Source organism: Amborella trichopoda, chromosome 13 (assembly GCF_054954075.1).
Source record: "Amborella trichopoda isolate Santa Cruz 75 chromosome 13, AtrichopodaSantaCruz75HAP2 v2.0, whole genome shotgun sequence".
Classification (NCBI taxonomy): domain Eukaryota; kingdom Viridiplantae; phylum Streptophyta; class Magnoliopsida; order Amborellales; family Amborellaceae; genus Amborella; species Amborella trichopoda.
In genome coordinates, this window is record NC_142348.1 from 2140367 (window position 1) to 2153687 (window position 13321).

The 13321-nt window shown below is 35.5% G+C and overlaps 1 protein-coding gene and 1 long non-coding RNA gene across 4 annotated transcripts; one reads left to right on the forward strand and one right to left on the reverse strand.

Annotated features, from left to right (window-relative positions):
• Positions 1-374: 374 nt before the first annotated feature.
• LOC148778940 (uncharacterized) lies at positions 375-2789 on the reverse strand. The gene is made up of 2 exons (XR_016047930.1): positions 2652-2789; positions 375-1381 (listed from the first exon to the last, which is right to left on the reverse strand). It is a non-coding gene; the product is annotated as an uncharacterized LOC148778940 (long non-coding RNA).
• A 2190-nt stretch (positions 2790-4979) lies between these two features.
• On the forward strand, positions 4980-12868 carry LOC18428271 (uncharacterized). Of its 3 annotated transcripts, none has more exons than XM_006837307.4 (3): positions 4980-5442; positions 7019-7309; positions 12090-12868. In XM_006837307.4, the coding sequence occupies exons 1-3, from the start codon at positions 5332-5334 to the stop codon at positions 12831-12833; spliced, it is 1146 nt and encodes a 381-aa protein (XP_006837370.2). In that variant the 5' UTR covers positions 4980-5331; the 3' UTR covers positions 12834-12868. The 3 variants fall into 3 exon arrangements, with proteins under 3 accessions (XP_006837370.2, XP_088712292.1, XP_020519342.1); XM_088856166.1 differs by having other exon boundaries at positions 5290-5442; positions 7013-7309; XM_020663683.2 differs by lacking the exon at positions 4980-5442 and adding an exon at positions 5458-6896.
• Positions 12869-13321: the final 453 nt, after the last annotated feature.

Genomic DNA, 13321 nt, shown 5'->3' on the forward strand with positions numbered 1-13321 from the left:
AAAAGATAAGTGGTCTCATTCTATACTTTTCTTTACTTTAATGTTATTAGGATAATGATTTTTTTGAAATTAATGGAAAATTAATTATTGCAACAATTGTGAAAAGTGAGTGCGTTTTCCCAAACCATACTATACATTGTGGTCGAGCATATACTATAATCTCGTGACTATGTATAGTTGTAGTCCTCTTGACAGTAGTAGACTCATATAGAGGACAGTACCATTGCTTTGAAACAGTAAAGATTAACAATTCCCCTCTTTTTTCAAAACCATTAGATTCACACAAAACAAATAGGGAAAGACAATGCATAAATAAAAGTGTCCTAAGGACTTGAACATCTACATAGTGTTATGCGGAACGCCTATAAGCACAGTGAGTGGACAAACCTTAATCTAGGTTTTTTATTGATAAGCCATCCACATACCACAAATTATCTTTTAAAAGTTGTGGTTTTCTAAAAAGGCGTGTACATATAAAGGCCTTGTACCAATACTGGTTCTCATGAGCACTCTAAAGAATGCCTAATTCTCATAAGAAGCGGCCTCCACTTCCACACTCATATAAGTGACACTCTAGCTTAGACCTTACATCATTTAGGCAAATGAAATCATTATGAATAAAAAATCAACCTCTCCATTCGTTGCAGTACATTATAACACAAGACCAGGGATGGGGCAAAAAATTTACAAATTTCCTTCACGTAGTATTTTGTGGTACATATCTATCAAACTTCACACAAGTGATTTATTTTTCCCTTTGAACCTTGGACTGGGGATCTCCTCATCCTAGTGTAGGGTTCCCATTATCTTGTGGCATAAGATATTTGAGCTCGATCTTGTCCTTCTAGCTACCTTCCAGGCTTGGTACCTTGCAAGGTCTTTTATTATTGTTTTGCCAAGTTCTGAGTAGTGTACATAGCGTACTATTATGACTCCGAGTATGGGTTTCAATTGATTGTGCCTCGGGCAAGTATAAAAAGATTTTACGGAATACATCCCTAACATTTTCTTGGTATACAATAGATTTACAATCATATCAGATGACACTGGCGACATGGACCAAAAAATTGGTGGAATATATTGATGAATCCTTAGCCATTTACCCTCTTTAATATCGATTCTCTTATTTCTTGTGGATCGGGAGATACATGTCAACCTCTTGAAATTCCAAAAATAAAACACACCCATTATTCTTGAAATTCCAAAAACAAAACACCCCCCATTATAAATGGTGATTTATCCGTTAATAATCATAGATTCATCAAAATCCGCAATCCGTAATTCATCACTGTATCTTTTAAATACAATGGAAATACGCACATGATATTAATTAGAGTCCATGATTCCTTTGAAATATCTCAGTACCCCATAAACTGTATACCTGCAATATTGACATATATATCCAATATTATCGCTAAACATTCAATAATTCTTACGTCATCAAATCAGAAATTATAAATATTATGATTCTTTCTGAGTTTAATATGAGCATTAATCAAGTCAAAATCAGATGAATCACATCAACTCGTCCATATCTTTAATAGTAAATCAGCAGACAGTAATAATGTCACGAGTGCATGCAATATAATTTCTTAAAAGCATGAAAATAATATCATAGCCCACTTGTCATGCCATAAAAAGGAATAAATAAGAATAGGCAAAAGAAGGCTATTTGTCTCATCATTCCAAAGCAATTTGAACGTACCTTCTAAGGCATATCCTTTTCCAATGAACTTGTCGGACTCACAGATGAGCACAAAGCCTTACTTTTCAAATATGTTAAAACAAGATTTCTCCAAAGTTATAGGCATAATACGCATTTATAAAAGTAAGGACCTCTATAATGTGAATTTTAATTCAGATGTCTATCTTCCAATTATATTAACAGAGATGGGGTAGTCCTTTTATAAGACAATGTCATCCCCCCACCATATGCTTGAATTTTGAAAACATATCTGGTGGCATCTTAATCCGCTCATAAGTAACAGTGCCCCTTGCAATTTGTAAATAGGAGATTACAATAAAATATATTCATCGATCACATAAGCTAGAGGCCTTTGCTTCTTTCGAAGCCTACAACGTAACTTGAGAAATTATGAATTCAACAAATCCATGACTAGCAGGCAGACAATATTACTAATCTTCCAATTTCTGGGAAAAAACTTCTATTGCCATCTTAAAAGATGCGTATTATCAAAATTGATCTGGCCTTAACAAAATCTTGGTTTTTATACTTTAGCAAGTCATCAATAGACATCTCCAAAATTAAACATTTTAAACTTCAAAATTGTTACTTCGGTGTATTCTAAAATTTCTTTTGTAGCATAAATTTTAAAATAACTCATAAGGAACACTTGGAAGCACGAGATTGTTTTCGCTTTTTTCGAAGTGTTAAACACCCATGACTCTCCTGATGCAATCGGTCCTGACGATTACATTTCTAGGATACAGCCAAGTCTAATATTTCACTTTTAAGTTACCGAATTGCACTCTTAGTAACTTGTCTGAAGCCACAACTCAAATATTGAACAACAGAAAACCAACTATAATGATTGATTGAAAATAACTATAAAATTATAATTTTTTGTTGCTCCAGAAAATAAATTATGAACAAATCTTCCTGTAAAACCAAAAAATAAACATGAAGTTACCTCAGATTGCTCTTTGAGAGTAGAAGTATTCTCAAGGTGCTTTGTCTAAAACTTCTTCGGATATTCTCTTCTCAAAGAGTGAGAGTTTTAACACACCTTATACACTCAATCTCTACTCACTTTTCTTTCATGAATTCCATCTTTTTCAGGAAGAAACCACCGATATTTATAGAGGAAAAACTTGATAACATGTGTGAAAATTATTTTATGTACACTGTCTAACGTTACAGCCATAAATAGTATAAAACTTAACATGTAGTTCACTTTTTATTTTTAAAACTTAACATTATTTTATAGGGAAAAGTTTATATACAACTTAAGGCTCTAAACAATCAAATTAGATATTACCTTAAAGCTTTCACTAGAAGAAGTTAATGCTAAAAAATCATCAAATTAATCATCTCTCATAAATATACATGGACATGAGAAAAAAATGGATTTCAAATTTTAGAAATAGTGCATGTTATAACACATTTTTGGACCATCAATTTTCAAGATTTTCAAGTTTTCATAGATCTGCTTGATCTAAACTGTTTTTTATTACTAAAAATGAAAATATAATTTAAAGCTATCACAAAAGTGTCCAATATTGAAACCATATTTCTTAACACTAATTGAAGGTGAGATCTAATTTGATTGTTTAGAGCCTCGGTTCTATACAAACGGCACACTTATTTATATAAACTTTTTCTACTGTGCATTTACTATAAGTTTATTTTAATGTTACTAAGGTAACAGTCCCCAGCAACCGTGAGGCAATTAATTGTTGCAAAAGGTATGAAAAGTGAGTGTGGTCCTTCCGGAACCTACTATACATTGTGGTCTAGCATACAATATAATCTTGTGACAACGTATAGTTGTAATCCTCTTGACCATAGACTCATATAGAACACAATACTATTGTTTTGAAACAGTAAAAACTAACAATTTCTTCGTGTTTCAGGACTTAGCCGAGTTCACTTGGACTCATCTGAATCCACTCGGACTTGGCTGAGTAATTAGGCCTATGACCGAAATGAGTTTTAGGGGCCAAGTCACACCTATTTAAAATGATTAAAAAGTCCTATTTTTGTTAACAAAACTGAAATAAAAATTTAGAAATAAAATTTCAAATGATTTATATAGTTTTTATTATGATTTGGGAACTTTTCTTATTACATGTTCTAATTTTTTATTTATTTTTGGATATTTATAGGTATAAATCAAAAATTTTAATAATCCATATTTAATATAATTTTTGGATTTTCTAATGTTTTTTTACTTATTTTATTTTTTCTAATTTCTAGTTTTTAACTATTTTGAACAATTTTTTATATTTATCTTTACCTTTTTTTTGCCTTATACGCTGCTCAACCAAGTCCACACAGACTTGGGTGAGCAACTCAGCTAAGGCTAGGACCGAGTCTGAGGCCCAACCAAGTTTAAAAACATTGATTTCAACATCAGAATTCTTTTCTGACATTTAAGTGGTTGGATGGTTGCCCTATATTACCAAATTCCTTTCCAAAAAATTGGGTAGAGCAGCAGGAAGCTCAAAGGCTGATCCAGACTCCCCATTGACTACGGAATAAGCACATCAACGATTTGATTCCCAAGTGAAGTACATCAACAATGTAAGTGTAGTAAATTTGAAAAATTGCCGATCCGAATCAAAATCTTTGGATATGCCATTCATGGTCAGAATAGAGAAGTTGGTAAATACATAATATATATAGGATAAGGCCTTGTCTGAATTTCTTGATGGCCATATCAGAACCCTATTTAAACTCATATTTGTGGGCAGTCATGAAAATGAAAAATTTTCAATAGCCACTTATAACAATATTCAAGATTTTGATTGTTAGTAAAAAAAGCAAAGAGGTTTTTTTTTTTGGTTTGTTTGTCGCCGATAAACAAGATTGCATTTTGGAATTAGTATCTATGAATAGCAGCATGTCAAACTGATGCACCACCTAATTTCCTTGATAAAAAGTGAATTCACAAATGAAATCTAAAAATAAAAGATCACACAAAGGTTCCTTTATAACTAATAATGCCCTAATGATTTCTAAACCCCCGACTGAATTTATAATGCAAAGACTGGGCTGAATTTATGATGCAAAAATAATTAAAAGAAGGGAAATTATAATGCAAAGGCAACATATTATAAAGCAAATACAATTTTTGTGTCATAACTTCAAGCCATGATCTCTTTTAGCATGAACTTTAGAGCATGAGTTTCAAGTTTTCAAATTTACCAAATCTGCACTTCAAATTTTATAGTAAGGACAAAAATTAACTTACAGTCGAGGTCCTTGAAATACCACCCTTTAAGAGCAGGTTTCAAAATAGGTGAAAAATTAGAACACACACAGCTACGGGTGGGAAATGGGTCCTTTTGAGAATGGGTCGGCCCTGAAAAGGACCCATCGTGTCCAAATTAATTAGACTTAAACCCTACCCAATAATTAATTGGACCTAAACCCGACCCCCTAGGTTGGGTTTGGTCTGGGTTAGGTCAAGTTGATTTGGATCTAACACAAGTTAGGTCAAAATCAAGTAGATTCAATCCTAACCTGTCGGTCCAACTTAATATACGCCTCTTAAAGGACTAAATTACCCTTCACCTGAAAGTTATTTTCCTTGTAAATGACGAAAATGCCCCTCTACATATACCCCAAGTTCAAAGCCTTGTTCTTCCATGGATCGATGGTGTGGGCTTTTGAGGGTCTCATTGGACCCTAAAAATGTTTCCTCTCACTTCACAGTTGGAGCTTCCCTCTGTCTCTCTTCATTAACAAACACTCTCTCTGTAAGTGGAATCCATTAAATCCCATAATTTCTATTTCTCTCTTTTCTTTGATTTTATATCTTCTGTCTCATCTTTTTTCGTTACCGTTGGAAACAACTAATTGAGGAAATCTCTCTCTCTATCGTGATAAATTAACATGTTGGTTAACACCCATGATCCAGAATTTTCTCTCTCGTGTTAATTTTCCTTCTGATAGAAAACCATGGGCCACAAGTTTCTATTTGTTCTTTCCTTTCAATATTTTTGCATTTCTTTACATTCTAATCTTACAGTTTTATTAGAGCATTCAAATTTAGATCCTTGTGTTTGAATTTTATTCTTTGTCATCTTTTTGTGTTAGTATTGGACCATTGGTAGCAATTGATTGAGAAATCTCTCTATCTCGCTACAAAATTTATATGTTGATCAAAACCCATGTACCAGAATTCTCTCTCTCATGATAATTTTTATCTTCTGATCGAAACCCAGGGACAATAAGTTTCTATATTTCTTCTTTCCTTTTCATAATTTTGCATTTCGATCAGTGGATTCAAGGCAATCAAATGAAAGAATCCTTATTACTTTTAACCATAATTTGAATTTTACACTTTCTCATCTTTTTGTGCTAGCATTGGTAGCAATTAGTTGAGAAAATCTCTCTCTCTATCGTGATAAAATTGATAATTTGCTATGTTGATCAAAACCCATGAACCAGAACTCTCTCTCTCTTTCTCATGATTTTTTTATCTTCTGATCAAAACTCAGAGACCATTAGTTTCTCCTTCTGCTTTGCTTTTCATAATTTTCCATTTCTTCAGAGCAATCAAATGAAATACACATTATGACTCTAACCATATTTGGATATATGGGGCACAAATGTGTGTATTTTCCAGTAAGATGTTGGCCCAATACAGGAAACCTATTGTTAATATTGTCAAAGTGTATTTCCTAGAAGGTATCTTAGTTTTTATGTTATTTTATCATGAGTGATGTAGCAAGGTTGCACTTAGTTTGTGTAGTAAGAAGTTGTAAAACTACTAGGTGGTTAGTAGTTATTGTTACAAGTGGGTAGTTATTGTAGGAAATATGGTTATACAAACCTCTATTTAAAGAGAGGTGTGTGCTGAGAAATTGGGACACATGTTTAAGGTTAATCTTGGGTGTCAAGATTGTAATGCCGTTGTGTACCCCGGGTTCACATGTGTTAAGGTTAATCTTGTGTGTTGAGATTGTAATGCGTTTGTGTACCCCATGTTTTTCTTTAATGAAGTTTTGCTTCCACTTCATCTTGGTTCTTCTTTTTCTTTCTATTTGCTTGAGAGCCTTGGGAAGCGGATTGTTACGGTGTTGTGGAATCCGTCTTTCTCTACACCTATGAACCCGAATTCTCGGTTTCTTCTATTTTTACATATGGTTTTGTTACATGCAAAAATGAAATGGGAAAAACTTACTTTATATGTGTCCCATTTACTCAGGTTCGTCTCTCTTCTCTTTTGCATATATTTGAATGCAATTCATAGCAGTCATTTCGAAATTCCCTTGTTTTCTTCTCTTTAACACAGACACACTCTCTCTCTCTCTGAATTGCAAGGAACAGGTGCCTTCTGTTAATGCAATTTTATTTAATGGCGATAGAGTACAATGCACTGGAAACCCTGTGATTGAGAGGCTCTCAGACCCTCAGAACATAGCTTCAATCCTGGTTTCAAAATTGGGTTCTTCTGTTAATGCTTGGGTTGTGGGGGCTTCAACTTTTAATGGGCCTTTTGCAATTTATAAGGAGTTTTTGAACTCTGTGAATGAATGGGGAGAACCACCTTCTTATAAATCAGATGGTTTTCCTGCATCGACTTCGATTGCTTTGCTCATGTCACAGTGCGTGAATGAGGTATGTGTTTGCTACTTTGTATTTATTTATTTTGTAATTTGTTCAATTTTAAAGAGAGAGAGAGAGATGTATTTGGCAAATTTTAGAGAGAGGAACTTCATGACAGAAAATTGTGCCCCATCCTTATGGTGGTTCTTTCATTGCTTTATATATAATGGTGATACAAGGGTTAGAGAGTACAACTCATATACAATTTACATGTCAATCCAAGCACACACTTTACCATTTATTATACTCGTCCGAATGCACATTCCTATCTTGTTATAGTCTCTCACAGTTTATTTGCATGTGTTGTGCATGATCGCCTTATAAGGAAATGTCAATAGTTCTACTATGTAGTAGGTCCAAAAAGCTAAGTATGCTATTTTATTTGATTAGTTTTCTATTCACATCGCTTCCAGTGGTATTTTGTTTCTTGATTACTTTCTTATGGTTGAACCGTTGGAATTGATACATAATTTTCTACTATGTACTCTGCCTTTTTTTTTCTGAAAAGTAGAAGTTAATTCTAGTTCCTATGAGGAATATTAGTTCTGTGCCATTTATCCATTAGTTGTTCTACTTTTTTTTTTTTTTTTGTGGTTAGGGCATAACTTCACACCTTTGTGTCCTTATGCTCGAGTATTCAAGTAAAATTGGATAGGTCCAACTGAATAGATCCTATGGTTACAATCAGAATAAGTAAAAAAAGAAAATTAAAGGAGATGAGTATGGTTGATAAAGGCTCCCTTCAGAGTTAAATATTAGATCTGAGGCTAGACCATTATGTATAATTTTAGATCTAACCGGAATATTCCTTAGGATTTGGGCTTGGTTGTGATTTACGGACATCCTAATTTCAAGCCCAACTGCTGATATCTACCCGGAAAAAATATTTTCTTCCTTGATCTTGATGTAGCTTTGATTTGCAAGATTACTTGATATGTTTAATGAGTCACTAAAGACTTGATCCAGTCACCTCTCTCAATTCATTAACAAGTCACATTGCACTATTCTTTGGGATTAACCTTGATGCTTGCCTGAACCTGGAACAGGGTTAATGGCGTTGCTCCTTATGGATGGGTATTCCCTTCTCATGCCACTGGAGGCAGTTATGGCAGCTTCTATTGAGGATCAATATTAGGTGATAGCATACAATTGATTTGCATATATACTGATTTTATCAATGAAACACCAATCGTAGAATTATCTCAATTGTGATTGAAGGCCAATCCTATGAGGTACTCAATGAAAAAAAAGTATGGCCAACACTGAAAGTTCAAGGGAGGATGGAGGTAGAGCATGGTTAGGGTTTTATGGAATTGTCAATCAAGGATCAATGTTAGGTGATAGCATGGTATTGATTTGTATATATGCTAATCTTTATAACAAAACACCAATCCTAGAATTATCTCAATTGTGATTGAAGACCAATCCTGTAAGGAGGGGTGTGTGGAGCAGGGTTTGGGTTTTCTAGGAGAGAATTGTTACCTGGATTTCACTATTGGTGTCCAGTTTAGAGAGGTTAGTAGTTCAGGGATAGAAGACGCTCGATTGGAACCATATTGTTTTGTGTGTTTTTGAACTGAGGAGTTTGACATGGCTCTACTGGTAAGTTTTATAGTTGTCTATTAGGTAAAGTTTGTTTTCTTTAGAATATGGGAGGGGTGGAACTCAATGGTTCTAGGACTAGATGGATTGACTCATAGGTGTAGTGGCATTTGGTGGTGACCTCAATGTAATGCAATTCTGCTTTGAGAAAGAGAGAAAACAATGTGAACCCCATTAGTCTAGCATGGCCATATTTACTCATTTGGTCAGCTGGTGTGACCTCGCTCTAGCTGACCTTCATCTTGAAGGTGTTCACTTAACATGGTCGACATTTAGGAGGTTGTAGTGCTCAATGTCTACACTGTTCCTTAATATCTAGCATTTGGAAAACTTGCCTTGCTGATGAGGGGAAAACAGTACAGCAACTAGAGAGAGAAACAGAGGGAAAGAGTTAGCTGGAGACAAGCTCTATCACTTTGAGATTTTCTATTCAATTTTCATTAGTTTCAATTCAAGATTGCACACACCCAAAACGGCATACTTGCTTTTACCAAATTGACAAACATTCTTTAAAGCCATACAATTCCCATCACAAAAAATCTACTACTTCCTAAGACATTATTAATCATCCTACATTTTTCCAAATCTACCACAACCTCCAAATACACAAGAACCAATATGCTAACTCTCTTTGTCTTCCCTAGACATTAATGACCCTAGAAAATACAAAACATACTAAAGACACTTTGGAATAACAAAATTCATGTGAAATGACATACTTTGGAACCCACACTGCCATATCAACAGTCCAAGTTACTCACAAATTGTCCTACATGGCAATGAGGGCCCATGATGGCCCACATCACTTGCCTTGTCTTGTTTTGGACCATAGCCCTATCTCCCTGGACTCTATGTTATTCGGCCCTCTAATTTAAAATAAATGGTTGGAGGTGCCTGGATTTTATGGATCGCTAAAGAATTGTGGCAAGAAATTACTGGAGAAGGTTTGGCGGGGTTTAAGTTAATGAACGTGTGTAGTGGAACTTTTAGGGGGTGTAAAGTGGAACAAAACAGTGCCTTAGTTGAGCAGCCAAAATGAATGTAGTCAGTTAGTCTTTCTAGGACGAGTGGTCTAAAAGTGCAGACCTCAAAACGATTGTTCATATGTCATCTGATACAAGGAATCACCTGAAGGTGCAAGTTGGTAAAGACCTTTTGAGTGTACAATGTTATTAAAGAGTACCCTATGTCCATCTCTGAGGAGATTGTGGTTCCTTTGAGAAATTAGATGCTTCAGAGGAAGAGAGAGACCAAGGTTAGGAGATTTCTGCTGGGGTTGTCTATGTTGAAGGACAATGCTCCAGCAACTGATGCTATATTGCTTTCAAGATTGTTTCGATTTTGTAAAATATGATACCTTGTACATTTTTCTTGGAGTTCTATCCTAGAGAACAATTGCATATGGATATGGTATTTACTTCTGGGACCCTCATTCCCAACTTACTCAGGTTGGGATAGTTGAAAGATGTTTGGCCTGTTGTCATACTTGGCAAAGCCTATGTGTTTGTGCTTTTTCTTCATTTGATGGACGTGCTTGTGATTTTCACTTCAACACAGTGAGTGCTTAAAAATGTCAGTATCGTATGTATGGATCCCAAGTAGCACATTAATTCCCTAACTCATGGTAGACCAATATTTCTCTGAGGTGGATTTTATTTTCTTTTTCTTTTTTTTTTCCAGTAAGTAATGTCTGAGGTAGGTACTGAAGAATCATATAGTTTCATGGATCAGGGATATCTTTAACTGCATGTTATGGTGCCCCATTTGACCGGCTTTGGACATAGATTAAAGCTTGTGTCTCCTTGGCATCTTTATTTTTTTTCTTTTTTTGGAGAATAGTATCCATCATTGTGTTCTTTAGGAAACCCTCCTGGTCTCCTTTCTGTGCCCAAGTATTTACAGTAGCTTCAGTTGTATCATAGATGGAGCTTTCCTAATGAGTTGTTTAAGGGCTCTGCCATCTTGAAGTGGATGCGTGGTCTCTGACCTTCCCGCCAAGCCTCTTTGTCCGAAGTGAAGAACTTAAAGACTTGAAGTTGCTTTTTTGGTGTTACAAGATTCTAGTATCGTACCAAGCTCCATGGTTGACATAGCGAAAAGCTTGGTGAAAAGGATTGGCGTAGAGCGTAAACAGTTGTAAGTGAAAATCCTTAAGATTAAGTAGAGAGATATAATGAGTTGGGAGGATCATGTGGATAATTTTTCCTTGGGGTAGAGCTCCATGGTGTTCTATACTATCACTTTTGTACACTTTAATTTATTTTCATTTACCCCAATGTCCAATGGGTACAAGGAACACAAAACAAACATAATTAGAGCACAAACTACAAGTTTGTCATTTTGCGACACAACTTTAACACTGCTTCTCAAGTTGATGTATGAATATCAGTCACTCCGAGACTTAATCTGCTCGTCAACTAACTGCCTTGGCAAGGCTATCATACTGTCAATACAACCATTTTTACTCAACTAGGACAAGAACTGGTAACTTGTTTTAACATTGTTATATACGACTAATTTTTTTTCTAACAATATTAGCAATTAAACAAAAGAATTAAAGACTTGACCCAACACAAGTGTGACACCAGTTAGTTCGCCAGCTCCATGCATGACTCAGCTGTGTTGGTTTCCTTGCCAGGCCTATGTGTACAAACGGCCATGACCATAATAGTCTTGTGTAAGTGTTGTAATTTATGCGTGCTATTTTTTTCATTAACTGCGCCATTAGATGAACTGCACACCATTATATTTTTTGTAAACTCAACTGGCACAGAGCTTGACAGTATCATGGACTGCTTTGCATTGTACCACATCCATTCCCTTTTTGGTACCTCAGGTGCATTTTCAAATGGAGACTAGGAATGGATTTGTATACCTAGTGAAAATAAAGTGTAAGTACTTTTAATGGTTAAGATTGAGATGAGATTGTTAGTGAAAATTTTTGTGGCTTTCTGGAGTCAAAACTATCAGTGGTTTTATGGATTGAAATGGGCTGAGAATGCCTGGCAAATTTCTCTTTTGAATTTTTTTCCTGTTTTCCTTCTCCGTTTTTACAACCATTGGGTAGAGATTCTTATCTGGTTTCTCAATGCCTTGTCATGTCGAAAGGTGCCATATCATTTCTAAGAAAAAAAGGTTTTTCTTATTTCAGTTCTGTCAGTTTGAACTGCCTTCATTTGTATTTTGTTAGGCAAAGAAGGCTGTTGCCAGATTCCAACGACTATCTCCGACATGTAAGAATCCTCCCGAGAGTAACGATTATCGGGCAATCCCGAAAACCATCATCTTCGGATTCAGCAAGGGCGGGGTTGTCCTAAACCAGCTTCTAACTGAACTTGCAATCTCAAAGACAGAGCCTCAGCTTGACCTTAAAATTACCAAAATGCCCTGCGCAAAAGGATCGCATGAGAACCCCAATGTGTCTCTTGCAAAGATTCCCGATTTTCAAAAGGGTGGAGTGATTGAAATTAAGGAAGAGAACCCCATGCCTGAAAAAATGACCAAAATGCCCCTCACCGAAGGTGCATGCTCGAGCATGGAGAACAATGGGGAACTGTATCCCAATACCAGAAAAGAAAACCCTGTGTTTGCCTTTTCGCCTAGAGAATTCATGGAGAGCATGGTTGAAGTTCACTATGTGGATGTGGGTCTCAATTGCAGAGGTGCATACTTGACCGAGAAATCGGTGGTGGAGAAAATTACACATTTGCCTTTTGCAGGAATGCGCATTGTCCTTCATGGTACTCCTCGGCAGTGGCAAGACAGGCGCCGAACATGGATCAAGGCCGAGAAAGACATGTTTATGAAGCTTCTTAGAGACGAGGAAGAGAGGAGTGAGGGAAAGCTTAGGGCTTTGGAGAGGTTATATTTTGCAGAGAAGCCTCCAAATATGCAGATGCATTTCGAAATAATCGAATGTATGAACTTGGATTGAGTTTTGCTTGTAATTTTGTTGTGTTTTCTTCTTTCTACCTGGGTAGTTTGGTTTTATCTTGTGTATGGCATGGGGTTGCATGGAATGTGCTAAATCATTGGTCTGAGGTTTAAAAACGGATCGCTCACCCGGATCAGCCACCCTAAACATCGGGTCAAATCTGGGGAACGGTGATCTGGATCAGATAATTTGGTCTCAAAAACTTCTAAGAAATCAGTAAAATTTTTTAAAAATAGTGTTTCCAGAGTTTTCAAAAAAAATAGGGGTGGTACATTATGTATTTTTATTATTTTGTAAAAATTCATTAATATTGAGATGTTTCCTTGTCTAGAGGTATGTTGATCCTTAACTTCACGTCACTAAAAAAAAGAGTTTATAATCAACATGGATATAAATATATGGTCTAAAATAGAGTATACAACAATTAAAATATAACATGATGTCAAAGTGAAACATGTTGTTGTTCATCCTCTTCATCGTGTTGGTGC

Bases quoted from the DNA above. Each gene is read 5' to 3' on its own strand.
- LOC18428271 (XM_088856166.1), top strand. From the start codon at position 5,332: ATGGATCGATGGTGTGGGCTTTTGAGGGTCTCATTGGACCCTAAAAAT. The intron at 5,443-7,012 runs GTAAGTGGAATC...CTGAATTGCAAG, and splicing joins CATTAACAAACACTCTCTCT to GAACAGGTGCCTTCTGTTAA. The intron at 7,310-12,089 runs GTATGTGTTTGC...GTATTTTGTTAG, and splicing joins TGTCACAGTGCGTGAATGAG to GCAAAGAAGGCTGTTGCCAG.